At 37.0% G+C, this 22,118-nt stretch overlaps 2 protein-coding genes and 1 long non-coding RNA gene across 4 annotated transcripts; 1 reads left to right on the forward strand and 2 right to left on the reverse strand.

Moving 5' to 3' along the window:
* Window positions 1–7,661: 7,661 nt before the first annotated feature.
* Window positions 7,662–11,519, forward strand: LOC121257283 (alpha/beta hydrolase domain-containing protein 17C-like). The gene is made up of 6 exons (XM_041158240.1): window positions 7,662–8,294; window positions 8,609–8,645; window positions 9,131–9,367; window positions 9,475–9,522; window positions 10,376–10,818; window positions 10,920–11,519. Exons 1-6 carry the CDS (start codon window positions 7,990–7,992, stop codon window positions 10,990–10,992), a joined length of 1,143 nt encoding a protein of 380 aa, XP_041014174.1. The 5' UTR covers window positions 7,662–7,989; the 3' UTR covers window positions 10,993–11,519.
* LOC121257285 lies at window positions 10,860–12,331 on the reverse strand. The gene is made up of 3 exons (XR_005939190.1): window positions 12,230–12,331; window positions 11,073–11,126; window positions 10,860–10,988 (listed from the first exon to the last, which is right to left on the reverse strand). It is a non-coding gene; the product is annotated as an uncharacterized LOC121257285 (long non-coding RNA).
* A 1,627-nt stretch (window positions 12,332–13,958) lies between these two features.
* On the reverse strand, window positions 13,959–15,852 carry LOC121257284 (inositol hexakisphosphate and diphosphoinositol-pentakisphosphate kinase VIP1-like). 2 transcript variants are annotated; one of them, XR_005939189.1, is made up of 3 exons: window positions 15,657–15,852; window positions 14,910–15,374; window positions 13,959–14,608 (listed from the first exon to the last, which is right to left on the reverse strand). XR_005939189.1 is itself a non-coding variant. In XM_041158241.1 (2 exons), the coding sequence occupies exons 1-2, from the start codon at window positions 15,146–15,148 to the stop codon at window positions 14,563–14,565; spliced, it is 285 nt and encodes a 94-aa protein (XP_041014175.1). In that variant the 5' UTR covers window positions 15,149–15,535; the 3' UTR covers window positions 13,960–14,562. The 2 variants fall into 2 exon arrangements, 1 of the variants encoding a protein (XP_041014175.1); XM_041158241.1 differs by lacking the exon at window positions 15,657–15,852 and having other exon boundaries at window positions 13,960–14,608; window positions 14,910–15,535.
* Between the last annotated feature and the right edge of the window lie 6,266 nt (window positions 15,853–22,118).

The following is a 22,118-nucleotide window of genomic DNA, read 5'->3' on the forward strand; positions in this document are numbered from 1 at the left end:
ATTAGTTTATAGTAAATATTGGGATGAGCACCTAAAACATTTGGAGAAGGTGTTGAAAAAGTTACAAAAACATTAGTTGTATGCTAAACTATCCAAAAGTCAGTTTGGAGTTTCTGAAATTGATTATCTAAGGCACGTGATTAGTGAAAATGGGGTGGCAGCAGATATTAAGAAGGTTGCAACGAAGTTAGATTGGCATAAACTAGTGAATGTGAAATTCTTGAGGGGGCCTTTAGGGTCGACGGGCTATTATCATAAGTTTATTAGACGCTATGGGGTCACTGCAGCCGTTCTTACAGATTTACTCTAAACAAATTCGTTTGTATGGACTGCAGAAGCTATGGAGGCCTTTAATAAGTTGAAGTTAGCTGTTACACAACCCCAGTTTTCAAACTTCTAGATTTTTTTTAACCATTCATTATTGAATGTGATGCTAGTGAAAGAGGAATTGGTGCAGTTTTAATGCAAGCTGGACAGTCACTAGCCTATATGAGTAAGGCCCTCAAGGCAAAGACACTTATTCTCTCCACTTACGAGAATGAGCTCCTAACCTTGGTAACTGCTGTGAAGAAGTGGTGGCCTTACCTTTTAGGCCAATCATTTATTGTGAAAACTGACCAACAAACTTTAAAATGGTTGCTGGAACAAAGGGTGGGTATAATAGCCCAACAGAAGTGGATCAATAAATTATTGGGGTACAATTTTGTGATTCATTATAAAAAGGAGAAGGAAAACAAAGTGACAGCTGCGTTATCTCGTAAGGAGGAGCAATGGGCAGTGTGGAATGATACTTGGATTTAATCTCATTTCCCACTCAAGAAGGGTGGATGAGCTTAAGGCTAGTTATGGGGATTTAGTAGAGGTACATGAGCTGATTACTAAATTGTAGGACCTTGGTCATGAGTTAAAGGGTACCAGTTATAGCAAGGTTTGGTTTTTAAAAAGGGAAGAATTGTGTTGGTGGCTGGGTCATCCTTTAGAGGAAAATTCTATAATATATTCATAGTAATCCAATGGGTGGACATTCAAGATATTTGAAAACGTAACGAAGGGCAAAAATGGAATTCTATTGGAAGGGAACGAAAAAAGACATTAAAAGGTTGGTGTGGGAATGTGACACGTGTCAGGCTGTGAAATATGAGACAATACCCCATGCAGAACTGTTACAGCCTTTACCTGTGCCCCAGCAAGCCTGGACTGACATCTCTATGGATTTCATAGAGGGGCTGCCTACATCTCAGGGTTACAATTTAATACTTGTGGTGGTCGACAGGTTCACCAAAATAGGTCATTTTTTACCCTTATCACACCCCTATGCAACTTCTATAGTGGCTAAACTATTCATGGATCACATGTTTAAATTGCATGGATTACCAAGATTTATTGTTTCAGACAGGGATCCAGTGTTTGTAAACTCTTTTTAGAAGTCTTTTTTTCTCATTACAAGGAACTGATCTCAACCACAGTACTGCTTACCATCCCCAATTCGATGGTCAGACCGAAACTCTAAATAAATGTTTAGAGACATACTTGAGACGTTACACAAGGGAGAAACCTCATAAATGGGCTTAGTGGCTTGCATTGGTTGAATGGTGGTACAACGCTTCAGACCACTCATCTACCAAGCTCGCCCCTTCGAGATTTTATATGGCTACTCTCCACCCAAACTCATATCATATGTACCAGGAACGACAACTAACAACACATTGGATCTTACTCAAAGGTCTAGAGAGCAGATCTCAAGGATGCTCAAGGAAAACTTAGAATCTGCTAGAAATCGTATGAAGATGTAGTCTGATAAACATAGAATTGAGCAGCATTTTGAAAAAAGAGATTGGGTATACCTTCATTTACAACCGTACCGATAGAAATCACTGGCCTCCCGACACATTTTGAAGTTGTCACCACGCTTCTATGGGCCATTTCAAGTGGTGAGGTAGGTTTGGGAGGTGGCTTATCACTTGAATCTGCTTATCACATCACGACTTCATCCCATTTTTCACATATCTTGTTTGAAAAGGAAGTTGGAAAATCAGATCCAACCTTTAGCCATTCTTCCTCTCGTGGACGACCAAGGAGAAATTTGTCCAGAATCTAAGATACTGATAAAGTGGATGGCAACATCGTAAGAAGACAATAGTTGAGAGAAATTATGGGAGATTCAATAGCGTTATCCCACCTTGTGGGTAAGTACTGTGAAGAAGAGGGGAATTGTTAGGGATATGAGGGTTCGAGGGACTTGAAGATTGAAGATGGGAATTGAAGCTATGCGGAAGAGCGTTCGTGAAGTATGATTAAGAAGATCTTTAAATGGCTCCGTTGTGAGATGATGAGAAGGGGATATGTCATGGAAGCAAGGGATATATCATGGAAGCAAAGAGACGTCGGTTGGGGTGTTTTTATTAGAAGTTCAACGTTGTGCTTTGAGGCCTGTCCCATACATCACATTTTGAGTCAGTTATTTTTCACGTAGTGTTAAACGTTTCGTTTTGTGGTTGTGAGCCATATTTTCGTTTGTAGCTGTTAAGATAGAATTTCTATTTTCTACTAGGGGTAGTGGGCATCATTTGTTAGGGAAGAGTCTCTGGTAAATGAAAGAAGAAGAGGGTAAGGGAAGATTATCTTGGAAGTTAAATCTAGAATGTTCTGGAGATTGGAGCTACCTCGAATCGCTCTATTGTTCTTGAATTAAGAAATACAATTGAAGTTCAATCCATTTCTATAGTCTATTGCCATTTTATCTAGGTGAATTTTTAGCAGCTTAACAACGCAACAACATCCTCCCACAACAAACTAGCAAATTTGCAACCTCAACCCAGAAAGGCCTCTTACACGACCAGCGATGACAGCACAATGACCACTGTTTTATGCACCTCCGACCCAAGCATGCCGCTGCACCATGGTTTCACTGAGGAATGGTCGACGTCGTCCAGCCACGGCGAGTCAACGAAAAGCCGCCTGTCTTCCACCCTATGCCAACTTGCACGCCAAGAACTACACCGTCGTTCACCATCCCAACAGCCCGCATCTCCTCTCTCATGCCAACGTCCTTCTCACGCCCATATCACCACTCAGAATCCAGTGTGGCCACTGCGACCCAGACTACGTAGACGTCCTGCCACTGCTAGTAGCCTATGGTTGCACCACACCAACCGACTCTGTTCTCCAACCTCCTAACAGAGCAATCCTTTCACGAATAAGCTTCCGTCGTAAACCACCATCGAAACCAGAGTACCCTAAGCCATGCACAACCCTTTCCCTCTCCACCCAATGTACGACAGTAAGGCCTAAGGACCTCCACCATCTCCCTTTGTCACACCAACGTTGAACATAAAACCATCGCCATGCACAGGAGAAGCCGAGCCTAGCCAGCCACTGTGAGCCATCGAACACCAAAAGAACCCATGCGCGTGAACCCAAGGTAACAACCCCCCTATCGTCAGAAACCACCTAGACAACCCTCAAATCTACCGGACACAGCTTTCCCTCGGTCAGTCTCCGTCGCAAATCATCATCTCCTTTTCCCATCGCTTTTCTTCCCTAACGGCACAGAAACCATCTTTCTCTTAGAAATTCTGCCACCGTCGACCCCAGCCGCACCGCCGTAGATCTTAACAAAGACTCACCACCGCACGTTGCTCTCTCGGTGAGTTGAATCCTTCCCTGTCACACAATGCCCTCTCCCGTAAGCCTCTATGCTTCTTTTTATTGTTTCGTTTTCAGCCTTCCCAAAAATTGCATGCATATTTTGTTATTACAAAAACACCTTTTCATTGCCTATAGATTTATGTAAAGCCTTGGATACTTTTAAGCATAATTTACACTTCTGCCCTTATTTGCAAGTCATAGTGGGATCTAAGGATGTATACATATTGGGCTGAGGCTGTGTATATATGTTGGGCTTGGGCTGGGTGTAATTCTCACGTTGGGTTTAATCTCTTATTGGTTTTATGGTAATTCAAAACTAGTACGTTATTTTAAATGGGCTGATTTCTCATTTGAGTTTGATGTTTAAATTGGATTGGTTGTATTTTATAAAAACCCACGAAGTTATACTTTACGTGGGCTTAGTTTTTAATTAAATAAATATATTAGTCATAGATTTATTTTTATCAAAAATAAAAATTATGACTAGACCTGTTTTATAAATTGAGTTTCATAGACTTATCTAACAGATTTGTATTAAGCCTAAATTACGCTGCTTAGTATATTTCAAAGATTAAATATGATATTAGTATTTAAATAATTGTATGATATTAGTATTTATTAATATTAGTATATAATCGAATATTTTATTAGATTAATTTTCCTAGTATGTATTTAATTACATAGGATATTACGACACATTTTTTAGAAACATTAGTGACGATTCATATTTCGTATAGGGGAAGAATTATGAAGTAAGATTCAGGAAACAATGCAAAGAGGTAAGTAGCTTGATCATAAAGCAGGGCTAATACATGTTAGTTAGTTTAGATAGATTATTATTATAAGCCATTTTTTATATATCATGCATGTCATGCAACATAGCATACGATCATGTTCATATTCAACAATTATAATTATGTATGTATTATATCATACATCTTACGTCGCATAAGACATGTAAGCTTTCTTAAGTTCAAATGCAAGATAAAACTAGATCATTTTAATCAGATGACTATTCAGATGCATGGTACCAATGTAGTTTCAAGATGAATGTGCAAGTCACAGACTCAAGCGTGGTCTACCGTAATATGTCAGAATACTACTCAGTAGCTCCCCTTACGGTCGCAGGATGTGGGGCTATACACAGCCTTATATACAGGGTTAAATGTGTTGGCCAATCAGATCAGCTAGATAAGTCAGAATAGTCAGATCAGTCAGTTAATTCAAATAAATCAATACATGTCATGCATAGGATAAGCATAAGTATAAATAATCATAATTTTAAATTCTCAGCATGAAAAATTTTATAAAAATCTTACGTTTATTATATTTACATTGTGATGAATTTCTTATTAAGTATTCGACTCATTTTAATTTTATTTCATGCTTCTAACTACCCAGGTGATGATGATGATTATTACGAGCAGGCGAGATAGGCTTAGAATGAGCAAACCAGTGAACTTTAGTGAATTTTATTTTATGGCAGCCAATTTATTTAGTGGTTTAAGACACAAGTTATTATAATAATTCTTTTATGAATTTCATATATATTTATTAATTATGCAAGTATCTTACTTAACTTTATTTATGTAAGCGCGTGACATTCCTAACCTAACGAGGTGTTACAACGTTACAGGCTGGGAAGTGGGAGAGGCCTCCTACTGCCCCAACAAGCACGTCAAGTAGAAGCTTTTATCCTATGGAGAAGCAACTAAGAGAGAGCCTGCATGGAACTTCTCTTTAGTTTTAGATTTTATATATGTACATAACAGATGAACTTTGCATGGTAGATGTAACACTCAATAGAAGATCTAAATCATATGACCTATATTTTAAAATGATTAATAAATATTATGATATAATTAGAGCCCCATTAAAAAATTATAAAGAGTAAAAACTTCTCGTTTTCAAACAATATGATATCCCATACATCACCAGCTATCGGTCTTATCACTTGTCAGAATTGGTTATTATAGTAGAAATTAAAGCTTTCCATTTTCTCTTAAATATGTTCACTTTTTTTACATAAATTAGAACAAAAAGCTTTACTCTTCCCCTATAAAAAGGAAACGAGAGAAGAATAACCTCAATATCGCATGTTAGTTTCAAAAGTATTATATGAATTGATCATATATTTGAGTCTTTTATTTTCCCTTACATTATAGGGACCATCATGATAGACATGATCATATTACACCGCACAGTCAGAATTAAAGGGGAAGAAGTAATCTATCCCATTTAGGATAAATATACTGATCAATAGAAGGATGACAAAAAGATAAAAAGTAAAAAGAAGAAGAAACAACAAGAGAGATATATAAACATGAGATGCATCGCTAATTTAAGCATGGTTTGGTTATGCAGTTCAAACTATCTCATCTCATATAATCATTATAAAATTTTCAAATTCTCACACAAAATACAATAAACAATTCAACTTTTTCAAATCCCAAAATAAAAATAATTTTAAAAAATTATATTTTAACAATATTTAATTCAATTTTACTTTTATCTCATATGTGTAACCAAACAAGACAGACGCAACAACCAACAGGATATCATATCGCTAGCTTAGAGTTACAAATCCTTTTGCCAAAGTTTGGCAAAGGAGTAGTTAATTAACGTGTGAACATGAAGCATATATCATGCACATGATGATGACAGCCATAAAGTAAATTATCGTTGCTTTCCTTTAAGTGAATTAGCTAGCTAGGAGCTTATAATTAATTCATGACCATTAATGTTAATATGAAGATCAAGACAAGTCATTCAAGGTTTGAATCATCATCATGTGTACTAATTATTATATGCAATAATTGGGTGTTCCCTCTCCTCCTAATTCATAGTCCCACACCCATTCCTTTTACTTCATCTTCTTAATCCCCTCAGCCCCCACCATCCATCATTCCTTTTGCTTTTGTTGGCATAATCCCTTTTTCTCTATCAATTCATGTTTTAGCTGCTAGATGTTGACCAATCGATTATTTGAAATTTTGGGCAGTTAAATCAGCATCATATACATGATATATATATATATATACATATATATATCATCATGTATATGATGGAACTTTCAAAAATCTAAAAGATAAGTGGTGTGAATTCCAAAGTATGTGCTGTTCAATTAATTTGGCTTGCTCGTATAATAAACTTGTGAAAATGCCCCTTCTAATGGAGATTAATTAAAGTACATCCATTCATCGCCATTATAAACAGCTGTAGATCGATGTAGCTAGAGAACTGAGAAAGTAAAAGAATATTATAGTCCATTAATAATTAATCATATGTTCGCCTTTGTTAATAAATTTCTTCGTTAAAGAATATACTTATAATAATTAATGTAAAAAGTTTACAACTTATTTTGTAATTATGCCCATTTCATTAAAAATAATTTCGGTTTTACAACTAGCTAGAGCTACCTTCCATTTAAAATAGAGTCCTAAAATAATTATAAATTCGTCATTTTTTTTTTCCTTTCACAAGTTCTATATATGGTTATACCCTTCCCCCTGAAAAAGGGGGAGTTAAATTCATGATCGTGGTAATGGACTACTTCACGAATTGGGCGGAAGTTGAACCCTTAGCAACCATCACGACCAAAGCCGTGATGAAGTTTTTATGGATGAATATCATTTGTCAGTACGAGATCATGGAACTAAAGGGAAAAAAGAAGAAGTTATAGACAATTAATAGACAAGATATTTTAGAATTCTTGACCGAATTTTAAAATTTATAATATGAGAGCTAGATAAAACATAAAAAATAAATCTCGTAACATTTATTGAGTAATTAATGTATTCAAGCAATATTAATAAAAATTGTGGGGGCAGTTGATCTTATAGTTATAACTATCCGATCTCTTCTATTCTAAAATCTTAGATTTCGGCAAAAAGGGCATCCAAATCCGTTTCACACTGCATGCCTCGTACGTACTCAGATGGTAAGTTTCAAGCATTTACTTAGATGCCCGAGGCCGGGAATCACTGTCTCTTTAGCGGAAAATTCGAAACAAATTTCCTTCCCATGTTTCTGTCCTTTCTATATTTGCTGTCTCTTACCCGCACTCATATACCAAAGAAAGCTCCATTCAGTTTCTTGACATCCAAACAAAAATCATGATCAGGCTACAGATTTCTGAGTTCTCACATAATCATTCGTCCTCCTCTCTCGTTCCTTTTCTCAAACATCATCATCACCTCTCTCTCTGTTCTCTCAAGTTAACCTACTTCAAAGCTCAGCAAAGGCCAAACTAGTACTCTACCATGCACTTCTCACCAACTGTTCTCATCCAAGCCAGTTAAACTATCCTTTAACCGTACAGTACCATTATTTTGGATCAAGATGGGGTCTGCGACATCTTCTATGGCTGCCAAATTGGCATTCTTCCCACCGGACCCGCCTTCTTATGGCATATATGTCGAAGCGTCCAGTGGTAGAATGAGAATGTCGAATATTGTTCATCAGAGAGAGGACGTGGACGTGTTAAAGCTGAGCACCAAGAGAGGGAATGAGATCGTTGCTATGTACGTAAAGAACACCTCTGCATCTTTGACTTTGCTCTACTCTCATGGCAATGCTGCTGATCTTGGCCAGATGTATCACATTTTCACCGAGCTTAGCCTTCACCTTGGTGTTAATCTTATGGGGTCAGTTTTAATTAGTTTTCTTCTTTTTTTCCTTCTAATCACATATTACTATTTATTTTGAATGATGAATCCGTGTCGTCCTCAATTACTTGACCGATTGAATGGTTCAATTCTAAAGAGAGATCATAAAGTTCCTACAACACTTGATTCTGCCTGTGAAGTATTTTCAGGATGGACCCACATGAACAATTAATAGTACTAGTCATTCTCTGATCTCTATATATAGTAGATCATCCAATCTAGTTTAGCAATTGGAGGCCAGGGATATGAATTGATGAATAATCAGTATCATGTGGTGTTTCTGTGCGCTGCAGGTATGACTATTCTGGATATGGACAGTCGTCTGGAAAGGTATAGTACTCTCTCTATTCATAGCTCTGAGATGATATCTGGATAATCGTTGATAATACAAGAATTGGCTTTTAACACTTGGAGCATGCCCTATTGTATTATTTTGCAAGCAATGTGCAGAATCATCACCTTCTGCATATATAGATGGGTACAAAGTCTCATCCTTACCTTGAATTGCTAAGGAATGAGCAGTAATATTATGTTGTGAGCAAGCTTAGAAAAATTTGAGATTTTAAAACTAAAAACTGCATTAACACTTCATGTAGCTTTGAGTAAATATGATTCATCGAATTAAGTAGGGTCAGTAAAATGGAGATTATGATTCATTTAGTATGAATATTACAGTGCCAGTACTGTTTCTAGCATTTGCTTTCCAGCCATTTCATAGTTTCTTGACCAATATACATTCTGCCTGTAAACCATTGTTATATAGGACAAAGAAGCAGATTACTGAATTATCATCTGGTGTATTTGAACTAAATTAGGCGAGTGAGCAGGACACATACGCGGATATAGAGGCTGCTTATCAATGCCTGGAAGAGACATATGGATTGAAGGAGGAAGACATTATATTGTACGGCCAGTCAGTTGGAAGCGGACCAACTCTGGAGCTGGCTACGCGTTTGCCCATGTTGAGAGCTGTGGTTCTTCACAGTCCCATCCTGTCTGGCCTGCGTGTCATGTACCCGGTTAAGCGAACATTCTGGTTTGATATATATAAGGTTTTTGATTTTGCCTTTACTGAATACTTTCAAACTATAGCTTTGCTCTTTTGTAAGAGATATTATGTCCTTTAATTAATGAAAGGAACCCTTTGTTTTTGTTGCAGAACATTGATAAGATTCCACAAGTCAATTGCCCCATTCTTGTAATTCATGTGAGTGTACCTTCTATCTGATCCTTCCATCCCAGTTGAATCACATGCTAAAGGTATCTTGAGCTTGTCCATTGCTTCCATATATAGCATGACTAGTGATCCTTTATCTCTATGGTGCACAAAGCTTAGATTTTACTCTTGTGATACCTCATATGATAAGGATAAGAATAGATGGTGTATGAGATCTCACATTGCTTGAAAATGAGAAATTCTTGCTCTTTATAAGGTTATAATAAGACTCCAATTGTATCATTGACTAGTCTTTTTAGAGAATAGGCCATGTGATTTGGGCCTTCTATTAGAGCGTTACAACTCTGGTCTAATAAATAAATATATAATACAGTTCTTGCCTTCTCATAGATGGGAATTTAGACAAGCTATTGTAATACAAATAATTACTGATTCTTAAAATGAGACATACCTGCATAAATTTTGGTTTTTTTCCTCGAAGCAGTCTCCAGTGATAATAACAGGTATGACTATGGACAACCCTGCAGGGTCTATGCATGGAGCAGAGATATAGAACCTTAAAAAGCCTATGAATCTAAGTTAGTTTTCTAGATTCAAGTTTTTATGATTGTAATTTGTGACTCTGTAATGGCATGTGATGGATTTTATTCAAACCATTTTGTGATCAATGAATTTAAAAAACATTGTGAGAAAGGCAAGAAATCAGGCACTTTCATGCCAGTTAGTATGACATTCATGGGAAACTTGACACCCCCTTGTGGCTTTTAGCCACAAACTAGTTTAGGACTTTTACAGGCCATAGCATAAAGTTCTAAGAACCAGCCACTTCATGTCGGTTACTGAGTATCGTTTGATTTGACACTCGTATTAATGATAATTGCAGGGAACCGAAGATGAAGTTGTGGATGTCTCCCATGGCAAGCAGCTCTGGGAGCTTTGCAAGGAGAAGTACGAACCTTTGTGGCTTATTGGAGGAAACCACTGCAATTTGGAACTCTTTCCAGAGTACTTAAGGCATCTTAGGAAGTTCATAACAGCCCTAGAGAAACTACCACCTCTCCAAATTATTAAGTCTGAAGAAAGTAGAGAACAATCAGAGAACTCACTGATTGCCACAGACCAAAAGTCCAGAGCAAGCACAGAGCAACGAGAGAAGTCTAGGCCAAGTACTGGACACAGAGAGAAATCTAGACTGAGCACAGACAATAGGGAAAAATCAAGGACCAGCATCGACAAGAGGGAGAAGTCGAGAAGGAGCATGGATCGGTCTGGAAAGCCAAGGAACAGCACAGATCAGTCAGAGAGAGCAAGAAATAGCTTCGACCGGTCAGTTGAATTTTTATAAAAATTTCCAACCCAGTTCTTGTACTTGTTTGATTAAACCAATGTGACTGACTGTTGAAACCAACTAATCATGATCATGGCAGCTTGGGAGACATGGTGAGATCAGTTGGATTCTGTAATGTTGATTGTTTGAAGCAGACGGTTTTGGAGGCCTGAGGTTGAAGGATTCAGTTATTGGAATTGGATTGTGAATTCTCTTACAAATTCCATGTTTGGTTGTGATTGGAAAGCTTTACTGCCAGTGTTATATGACTTCCCAAGTGTTGGTGCTGAAGGAAGGGCTGGTCATTCTTGCACAAGTGAAATTTCAAAGTCTTTCAGATATCGTAAATTCATTTAGAACAAACTCCGTATTTTGGCAAAATGAGACTCCCATTACAAACAATAATCAACACATGCTTACCTTTTGATCTATGTTCACTTGGATTATAATGATTTACTAATTATACTATGAGTAAGATTGAGATATTCTTTCATTTTCTATTTCAATTAAATACTAAGGTTCCTTTGGATCGATGCACATATATTTCTCATATAATTTCGTAAGGTAGAGTATACTCTCATCCCAAAAACACAAAATATATTTCATAAGAGTCGTGCTACACTCAACAAGGGTGCAGCCTGAGAAAATGTCCAAATACTTTTTTTTAATATATATTTTTTATATCCTTAAAACATTTAAATTTTTTTTAAAACATTATTAAAAAATACTTAATTACTAAATAAAAAAAGGTATGGTAAAAATGTTTGAGATCCAAAATGGAGAACCCAAACATTTCTTTCATCTGAAATGATCTCAGTTTTTTCATCTCGTTTCATCAATATTCAATTAAAAAACTTTTCACTGCAGCATAGCAGAGGGAAGAGAAAATCTTTTCGTTGATTCCAGACCCCACCCTTTCTCCCTTTCCATCACACAGCCCTTCCCAAACCATTTGTACGCTCTTCCCCAAAAATTAACTCACACAGCACTCTTACACAAGCTACAAATAAGGATCAACACAACTGTCCCTTAACTTGAATCAACAGAATGTCTACTGTGCAACTAAGCAGAAGAAACTTTGCTACATCTTTTCGTAGAGTGCCCAATAAATCGGATACTATGGCAACAAAGCAACTGACTATTAAATCTAGCAAACTTGCCCATCAGCTTCATCTCAGACTGGATAAGAATGATCATATATCCTGAACAAACATTGGGACTACGGGACAAGGAAGAACACCAATTTCAACTATTTGCAGTAATTATCATGGATTTTATCTGGAAGCAGTGAAATGATATTGTCCATAATCACACTACACTATCATTAGGAAAAGCAAATAGTCAACTGAGTCAAATTTATGAGGAATACAAAGAAGCATGGGAAAAGAAACAAAACAGACAAGAAGAAACTTGGAAGCCTCCTCCAAATTTTCATAGTTTCTCCTTTGACACAACGGTCAGAAATAATTTCTCAGTGGTATCAGTGGTTCGAAGGAACCATGAAGGGGATATCCTGGAAATCAAAACAGAAAAAATTTCAAATTTCAAACCCACTGGTAGTTGAAGCTTCAGCGGCATTTCTAGCTTCCAAAATGGCAACTCATCAGAATCTAGCAATTATTGAAGGCAACGCCCAAAACGTCATCACAACTGTAGCAAGTCTTGACTCCTCACTGTTTGGGCAAGTCTCCCCCATTATTGCAAATATTCAACAAATCCTCTGTCATCATCAATGATGGAAACTACCAAAAATTCATCGATCTCAAAATCGATGTGCGCACTTAGTGGCGCAATGGGCAGCAACCAATCTTGCTTTTGGATGCCTATCCCTAGATAAATTCCCTAGATGTTTTCTATTTATTGACAGTGGGAAAGACCCACCTTAAATTCTTGTAATTCTATTTTTATTCTATAATATGCTTGATTAGAAAAAAAAAAAGTATAAAAAATGATTATTTTACTTATTTTGAACTGTTGCAAGTACAAAAATTTTAAAATAAAGTAAAGAATATTAATATTTTAATATGTAGTGATAGATGAGTTGTAATATGGTTGGTGGTGTATCATTATCTTTATTCCATCATTTACAAACACAAACAATTATTGATGTGATCCATCACTTTTCAAATTCCCATAAAAATTTAAAACTATCTTAACTTACTTTATACATCCAAACATATCTCAATGGGACCCACACTCTTAACACAAAACTCACTCAAACATTATAACTCACTACTATTCACATATATTCTGAGATCATTTCTTCTGGGTGCAAGCGACACTGCACACCGATTGTGTACCAACCGTCTACGTGGAAAGTTTTATCAGATATATTATAAATAATAATAATAAAAAAAAACAGAGAAGAGAAGAAACAACCCAGGGAGTAAAGGACATCATCTTCAGAGGAAGGAGAACAACGCAGCCCGCATTCATTTCCCCCAAATCTCTTGATCCTCAACGCATTATCAGCCTACTATGTTTAATTTCTATCTTCATTTTCAGTTCCTTTACTTGAGAGGCAAACCACATTTTCTCTACCCGTCGACTCTATTCTCACTCCACCGCAACAATCTTCGACCTTGGATTTCACGGCCATCACGAGCAACCGTCGTCATGTTTATATTTTTTGCAAGCTTTTTCTAATCTTTTTTGTAAGGTTTCATTCGGCATATTCCTCTTCAATATTCCTCTTGTCATGTTTAAATCTGTCTTCTTGTGTTTCAGTTTCAATATTCCTCATCAATTCTTTGCTAGGTGATTTTCAGTGCAATCTTTTCCACGGTTTACGATGAAGTCAGCGACGGCTTGGGGCTAGTTTTTGGTTGGACGTGGAGGCTTCCTTGGCCGTGTACAGTGGAGAGAGGTGTGTGTTGTTACTTGTTCGAGTTACACATGACAGGGGCTTTGGAAGTGGTATGGATTGGCTCGCTTGGGTGGTAGTGCGACGGGGCTGGGCTTCTGTGGTGGAGAAGACGTTCAGCTAGCGGATAGCGGCTTAGTGTTTCACGGTGCAGTTGGCCAAGTTTTGGAGATGACCTCAATGGCTGGAGCCTGGTTCCCTCTAATGTGGTCTTGGTTTCGTTGACTTGGGTCTATTGAACAGATCACTTCTTCCTCCAATACAACGATGGCTAAGCAAGGCTCCACCATTTTATCCAACTGTCTAGAAGATTTTGGAGTCAAGTAGAGTAGACTTGAAGACACCTTTGTGGTTGTGCTATATTGTTTTTGATTGGTTGTATTATAGTGCTCAGGAAATATTCTAACTCACTCAGCCATACCACTTGCACAACAGCGCACATCAGCTACTTGACACTATGCGCATGCCAATTCTGTTATGGCTCTAAATGTCTATAAATACTCTTTTGTAAATTCATATTATACAATGAGAATAGAACATTTTCAGAATACATTTTCTTCCTCCCAACTTGCCTGAGTCAGTAGAATACATTTTCTTCCTCCCAAGTTTATGGCAATTCATTTATTACCGATTACTTCAATTGTCTTGGATGTTGCACAGATTCACTCTTACAAACAAACCCAAGTGATGTTTGGGGAGGATTTTAAAGGGGGGTGGTAAGGCAAAAGGAATGAGATTAAGGAACAAAGAAGTAAACAAAGTTAACAATAATAAACGATAATATTTCCATTTGAAATACAAAAATTACAAATATGTGTGTAAAGTGATGTCATGCTTTCTTACTACTTGGATCCAATATGGATTTGAAACAGATGACTTACTAGCACGAATCATAGACATCAGGAATTTGAGTTATATCAAACCGCCTGCAAGAGAATCCACAATGGTAGTTAACTTGCGAGTCTATCATATTCAACAATTACAAAACTCAATAATCCTTTCACTTTCAATCAAATATAAATTAAATTACAAATAGTTTATCAAGAAATAGTCACATGTTCCAGATACCGAATTGACAAAAATAAAACAACTGAAGTTCCAAAAGAAATTCTTATACTTCAAAAACTTTACATAGTTCATACCACTGACATAAAGAGAATATGAAGCAGCTTGTGGGTTTACACTCCAAAGAAAACCACATTTAAGTCAGTAAAGTCAAACACTTACAATTTGCGTTCGTTGTACAAGTGTCTTTCAAGCTTTTTCCAGCGAGCATACATCAAAAGGAATCCTTTGCTGCCACATGGTAACCTAGCAGCAATGCGATCAACATCAATGTTTGTTTTACCAAATGCCTTTGCTTGGTCATACGGTGGGTTCACATCAGTTAGTTCCTCGTCTTCATCCTTGGCAAGTATTCTTACTTGTTCAGTGACCTTCTTAGTCAATTTGCTATGATTTTTCATAGCAAATTCCCAAGTATTGTAGCTTTGACTTCACAAATTCCAGTGCTGTGTTAAAGGCAGAATTCATTCAATATTGTTGTTCACTGTGACAACCAATTTAGGCGCAGCAACCTTTGGTAGATGAAACCACTTCAGGTGTACCCCATTTCAGTGATAAAAGTGTTGTTGGAGGCTTGCTTGTGGACTAAGAGAAGCTGGTCCTTGAAAGTACCAAAATGTTGCTGTTCTGTTAACATGACAACTTCAGTCTTTACCAAATTCTTTATAATTTTCTTTATTTTTTTTAATTCTAATCATTTGGAATATTATCTCTCATGTTCTATGTTGGGTTTCTTGGTTCAAGGTGAAGAAGCATAGAATCAAATGATTTCCAGAATACATTTTCTTCTTTCTCAAATCCATATTATACACTAAAATTATGCATCAAAAAACATCAGGCGTTCGTGGCTTGCAATGGCTGGTTGTTAACACAGTGACTGAACTTGGGAGGAGCCGGAGAGAGAGATACCGGTGGTAGCAGCTGTGTTCACGGGAAAGAGGCGCAACGAAGGCACGCGGAAGGGCTCAAACTAGAGAAAAGAGAAGACACGTACGCGGAGGGCTCAAAGAAGAGATAGGGAACGTAGAGAAGAGAGAGGGCACTGTACCTTGCGTTTTGTCCAAACTTTTCGTTAACTTCATATCCCGCCCAAACCTTCAGCTCTTGCAAGTAAAATTAAAACGGTTCGTTTCATTAAATCAATCTGTTGTAATTCTGATCTGCTTGTAGATCCAAGATCAGAATCTTAGATGCCAAGATTTGTCACACAGATTTGATTAATGTTTGTAAACAGAATGCAGTAAACAAGTAAAACAAGAATTACGTGGTTCGATCCTAGTGATCTACATCCACGGCAGCAACAGTCAAGATCTTTATTGATGATCAAAATACAATCTTGAGATTACAAGAACACTCTCTCATTTACACCTCACAAGTTCTTGGAGCCTTTTTCACAGATTGTTCTCTCTATTTCTCTCTTGTATTTCTCAGCACAAAAAAAAAAAAACAATTTTTCAAGTACAAACTAAAGCCTCTATTTATAGCATAAAGTAGTAACAAAGAAATAAGTTTCTGCTTCCTATAAACAGGCCAGTACTCAAGTCTTCCCTCATGTGCAGTCATGTGCACATGTGCTTTCCTTTTAAAATGATTGACACCTATCATAACAATTCTCCACCTTGGAAATCATTTAGAACTTCCAAGCTGCCTTTTCCCTCTTTGACTATTGCTGCAGGTCCCCTCTAAGTGGCTTGGCAATTTTCCACATTGATCAAGTTCAGACGATGTTTGAACTTGATTGTTGGCAGAGACTTAGTCATCATGTCAGATGGATTTTCTTCTGTTGGGATCTTTTCTACCTCAATCTCTCCAGCTGAAATGATGTCCCTCACAAAGTGTAGCCTAATGTCTATATGTTTTGATCTTTCATGGTATACTTGATTTTTGGCAAGGTGAATTGTGCTCTGGTTATCACAGTGAACTGTGATATTCCCCTCATACATGCCTAATTCGTGAGATATACCCTTCAACCATATAGCTTCCTTTATTGCTTCAGTCATTGCAATATACTCTGCCTCAGTTGTTGACAAGGCAACTACTGGCTGAAGATTTGCCTTCCAGCTGATGGCACCTCCAAAGGCAGTGAACACAAAACCAGTCAAGGACTTTCTTGTGTCAATATTACCTGCAAAATCTGAATCAACAAAACCTTCTAGCTCACTTCCTCTTTTCACATTTTCACCAAATTTCAGTCCCAGACTCCTTGAACCAGAAATGTATTGAAATACCCATTTGATAGCATGCCAGTGTGGTTTTCCTGGATTGCTCATAAACCTACTGACTAAGCTGACAGCATAGGTCAGATCTGGTCTAGAGCAAATCATGGCATACATGATGCTTCCTACCATGCTAGCATATGGTATTTTCTGCATAAATTCCTTATCTTCTTCAGTTTTTGGAGCTTGAGTGACTGAAAGTTTTGAGTGCTGCCCTATTGGGGTACTAACTGTTTTCAGCTAATCCATACCAAATCTAGTTAAAATTTTGGAAATATATGCCTTTTGAGATAGGTAGAGAAGCCTTTTATTTCTTTCCCTTACTATCTCCATTCCCAAAATTATTTTAGCAGGGCCAAGTTCTTTCATTTCAAATTCTGATTTTAGTATGCATTTACTAAATCTATCTGAATTTTATCCTTACAAGCAATTAACATATCATCTACATAAAGCAGTAGATAAATTGGAGTTTCTTCAATTTGCTTGTAATATACACAGCTATCATAATTGCTTCTATTGAAACCAATATTAATCATATGGGAGTCAAACCTTTTATACCATTGTCTAGGAGACTGTTTAAGTCCATACAATGATTTTTTTAGTAAACACACTTGACTCTTAGTGGTTTCAGTTGTGAAGCCTTCGGGTGGTTGCATGTATATGACTTCTTCAAGTTCTCCATGCAAGAAAGCTGTCTTCACATCTAGTTGTTCTAAATGCATGTCTTGATGAGCAACAAAAGAAAGTAACAGTCTTATTGAACTGTGTTTAACCACAGGAGAAAAAATCTCATTATAATCCACAACCTCTCTCTGTGTAAACCCCTTTGCTACCAACCTAGCCTTGTACCTAGGTAGCTCAACCCCTGGTATGCCTTCTTTCCTTTTAAAGATCCATTTGGATCCAATAAGTTTCTGTTTTTCTGGTTTTGGAACCATTTCCCATGTTTGATTTTTGTTTAAAGAATCCATTTCTTCTTGCATTGCAAGCTTCCATTTTTCAGCCTCTTTACTAGCCATGGCCTCTTTAAAAGACCTTGGTTCTGACTCAATTATATCATCAGCAACAGTTAATACAAAAGCTGTAAGTTCAGCTTGCCCATACCTTTGAGGTGGTCTTATAACTCTTCTTTCTCTGTCTCTTGCCAGATTGTAAGAGTTCTCCCCACCTTGAGTTTTATGCTCTGTGCTTATACTCTCAGCTTTTATTTTATTATCTTGATGACATGGAGATTCTATTGAGTTCTCCACCTCAAGTTGTATATGAGTATTGGTAGGTTGCTGTCCTAAATTTTCTGGTTCAGTTTTATGTCTAGCCATTTGCCCCTCGTTGAAGGTCACATCTCTACTAATGATACATTTTTGTATCCCAGGTTCATCTATCCATAGCTTATAGCCTTTAATACCATCTGGGTATCCCACAAAAATGCACTTAAGTGCTCTAGGTTCTAACTTGTCAGTTTTAGTATGTGCATAGGCTACACATCCAAAAACTCTTAGATGGTCATACCTAGATGGTTTTCCAGACCACATCTCTTGTGTAGTTTTAAAGTTTAAAGCTGAGGAGGGACATCTATTTATCAAGTGAACTGCTGTGGTGGCAGCCTCAGCCCAAAATGATTTTAGTAATCTTGAGGTTGACAACATACACCTCACTTTCTCCAAAATGGTTCGGTTCATTCTTTCAGCCAAACCATTTTGTTGAGGTGTTTCCCTCACAGTTTGAGATGTTTCCTTGAGTAATCATCAATAATGGATAAGAAATACCTTGCCCCACCATGTGAGTTGACCCTTGCTGGCCCCCAGAGATCTGAGTGAATGTAATCCAAAGTTTGCTTGGTTTGGTGTACGGCTGGTTTGAAACTAACTCCTGTTGCCTTTCCAAAAATACAATCCTCACAGAAAGGTAGTTCTCCCAACCTTTCTTCCTCGGGTAGGCCTTGTTTTTGTAGTTCTTGAAGACCCCTTTGACTAATGTGTCCCAGTCTCAAGTGCCATAGTCTAACATTGTCTTCTTTTCTGTTTTGCACAGGTGAGGCCTCACCAATGACAGTCTTGCCTATCAGCATGTACAACCCATTTCTTATAATTCCTTTCATTACAATCAAAGCACCCTTGGAAACTCTCAGTGTTCCAGATTCTGACTTGAAAATATAGCCAGATTTGTCAAGCATTCCCAGAGAAATCAGATTTCTCTTCAGTTCAGGTATGTATCTTCTTGTAGTAATCTTTCCATACTATCAAACATTTTTAGCCTAACAGTCCCAATTCCCAGAATCTTACATGTTTTATTGTTACCAAGAATTACATGTCCTTCATTCAATTCTGTGAATGTTTCAAACCATGATCTAGAGGGGCACATGTGGAATGAACATCCTGAGTCTAGGATCCATTCCTATCCTGAGTCTAGGATCCATTCCTTTCCTGAGTCAACTTCTGAAACATTCAAGACCTCTGCACTATCATACCCATCCAATACCACTGCTGTATTTCCATCTTCCTTAGACTTATTTCTCACATTTTATTGTCTTTCAGGGCAATCCCTCTTGAAATGTCCTTCTTTATGGCATGTGAAGCATTTTAATTTCTTCCCTTTTGATTGTGATCTTTCCTTTTTATTCTTCCATTTATGGTTTTGCTTTTCTGGTCTGCCCCTAACTATCAAACTTTCTCCAGTTTCAGTTTTGATCTCTGCCTCTTTGTGTAGTTCCCTCGAGTGCAATACAGATTGAACCTCTTCTAAAGACAAACTTTCTCTACCATACATCATGGTTTCTTTAAGGTTTGCATAAGAAGAATCTAAAGAACTTAAAAAAGTAGAATAGCTTGATCCTCATCCTCAATTTTTATGTCTATGTTTGCAAGATCCAATATGATCTTGTTAAACTCATCAAGATGTTCTTCCATAGACTTACCTGGAGTCATTTTGAAAGTATAGAGCTTGGTCTTCTTGTGGAGTCGATTTACCAAAGATTTAGTCATGTATAAGCTTTCTAATTTTAGCCAAACACCTGCTACTGTGTCTTCTTTGGCAATTTCCCTCAAGACTTTGTCACCAAGGGACAAGATGATGGTGCTGTGAGCCTTCTGCAAGAGTTGCAGTTTCTCTTTTTCAAATAAAGAACTTAAGTTCTTTTCACCAAGAAGTGCATCTTGGAGGCCTTGTTGAACCAGCAGTGCTTTCATCTTTATTCTCCACAGACCAAAATCATTCTTTCCTTTAAACTTTTCTACATCGAACTTGGCAGTCTCCATTGGAACCTGGGCTCTTGATACCACTTGTTGTAATTCTGATTTGCTTGTAGATCCAATATCAGAATCTTAGATGCCAAGATTTGTCACACAGATTTGATTAATGTTTGTAAACAGAATGCAGTAAACAAGTAACACAAGAATTACGTGGTTCGATGCTAGTGATCTACATCCACGGCAGCAACAGTCAAGATCTTTATTGATGGTCAAAATACAATCTTGAGATTACAAGAACACTCTCTCATTTACACCTCACAAGTTCTTGGAGCCTTTTTCACATATTGTTCTCTCTATTTCTCTCTTGTATTTCTCAGCACAAAAAAAAGCAATTTTTCAAGTACAAACTGAAGCCTCTATTTATAGCATAAAGTAGTAACAAAGAAATAAGTTTCTGCTTCCTATAAACAGGCCAGTACTCAAGTCTTCCCTCATGTGCAGTCATGTGCACATGTGCTTTCCTTTTAAAATGATTGACACCTATCATAACACAATCCATGTCAACACTTCGGTGCACTTCGGTACGCAGTATCGCATGAGTTAAGAGTTTTCCTTCTGAGATACTCTGAGTATTCAAACATTTATGCTGTTTGTGTTGATTTGTATTCCCTATATTTGTGCATTTGCTGGTGTAGATGCGGTTCCTGGTTATGGTTGTTTTCCAGCAATGAAGGCTGTTGTTATTAAGGGATTTCAGCTATATGCTGTTGTTTTCCAGCTATATGGAGTCTGTTGTTATTATTATTTTTTATTTTTTTGGAAAAATATATGATTGCTCGCTCAACTGGGGCAAATCAAAGATCATCACGTAGGTTCTTAATTGGTCAACAAAACAGAGACCAATCAACGATCCAAAATATGCATTTATACTGGAAGATTGCTTCAACAGAGAGTAAGAAGGATGTCATGGTTCTAATCTCAACTCCATATTCCTATTTTGTTATGGTTTACACAACCACCCAGATCTCTGACCAAATTTCATGGCTAAAGTTTATTTCTAGCATCAATTAAGAAAACATGGCATGAACACAAACAGAGTTTTATTACAAATTTTGATGATTTCTAGTATCAAAAAGATCAAACCCCAAATTGGAGTCTGGATTTTTAAACGTAGACAGACTCCATATAGTCAAAAGTAGATACATGAACAAAAGCAGGAGCTGTAGCTCTTAACACTGTAAGGACATGCTTTCAGATTCACGGTGTCAAAAATTATATAATAGACTGTTTCAAATTTATGACCAACATTCACTTGAAAAGGATTAATTGTTTTCAAGTGACGGGATTCTGTTTCAAGCTTTTACATTTTTTGACAAGAATAAGAATGGGTATATTGAGTTTGATGAATTAAGAGAGAGTATGGTAGAGGATAACTTTCATCCATTAACAATGATAAGGTCATCTAAGACATCATGTTCAATGACAAGTGGGATAAGGTAATCGAAACAAACATACTACTTTACAACACATTAATTGTCACAAATTTCTCAATTTTTTGAACTAATTATTATTTCATTCAATTTGTTTATATTCACAAATATTATGGTAGAATCAGCTATGATGAATTTAAGGCAATGATGAAAACAGGCATGGACACAAAAAATGGCATCTCCGCAATATCCTAGACCGTTTCTAACTGCACTAAGCCTCAAAATGTTCAAGGACAAATCTAGGGAACTAAGGCTTGAGTAATCACTTGGCATTGGCTTCATCAAAAGTCTAGCCAAATGTAAAATTTGATGAATTTTATCAAAATAGGGCTGCATTGGATTAGTCAAATAGATAAATGTGAAACTTTGAGCTACAGTAAATCTGTAGGTTTCTTCAAATTTGAAGGTCTACTATTCATTCATCAAATCTATTTTTTATTCATTTTTAATCTCCAAAGGTTTTTCTTATTCACATTT

The sequence above is a fragment of the Juglans microcarpa x Juglans regia genome, chromosome 3S (assembly GCF_004785595.1).
Source record: "Juglans microcarpa x Juglans regia isolate MS1-56 chromosome 3S, Jm3101_v1.0, whole genome shotgun sequence".
In the NCBI taxonomy this organism is placed as follows: Eukaryota; Viridiplantae; Streptophyta; class Magnoliopsida; order Fagales; family Juglandaceae; genus Juglans; species Juglans microcarpa x Juglans regia.

Bases quoted from the DNA above. Each gene is read 5' to 3' on its own strand.
- LOC121257283 (XM_041158240.1), top strand. From the start codon at position 7,990: ATGGGGTCTGCGACATCTTCTATGGCTGCCAAATTGGCATTCTTCCCA. The intron at 8,646-9,130 runs GTATAGTACTCT...GAACTAAATTAG, and splicing joins ATGGACAGTCGTCTGGAAAG to GCGAGTGAGCAGGACACATA. The intron at 9,368-9,474 runs GTTTTTGATTTT...TTTTTGTTGCAG, and splicing joins TCTGGTTTGATATATATAAG to AACATTGATAAGATTCCACA.
- LOC121257284 (XM_041158241.1), bottom strand. From the start codon at position 15,148: ATGAAAAATCATAGCAAATTGACTAAGAAGGTCACTGAACAAGTAAGA. The intron at 14,609-14,909 runs GTAAGTGTTTGA...ATTCTCTTGCAG, and splicing joins TTGTACAACGAACGCAAATT to GCGGTTTGATATAACTCAAA.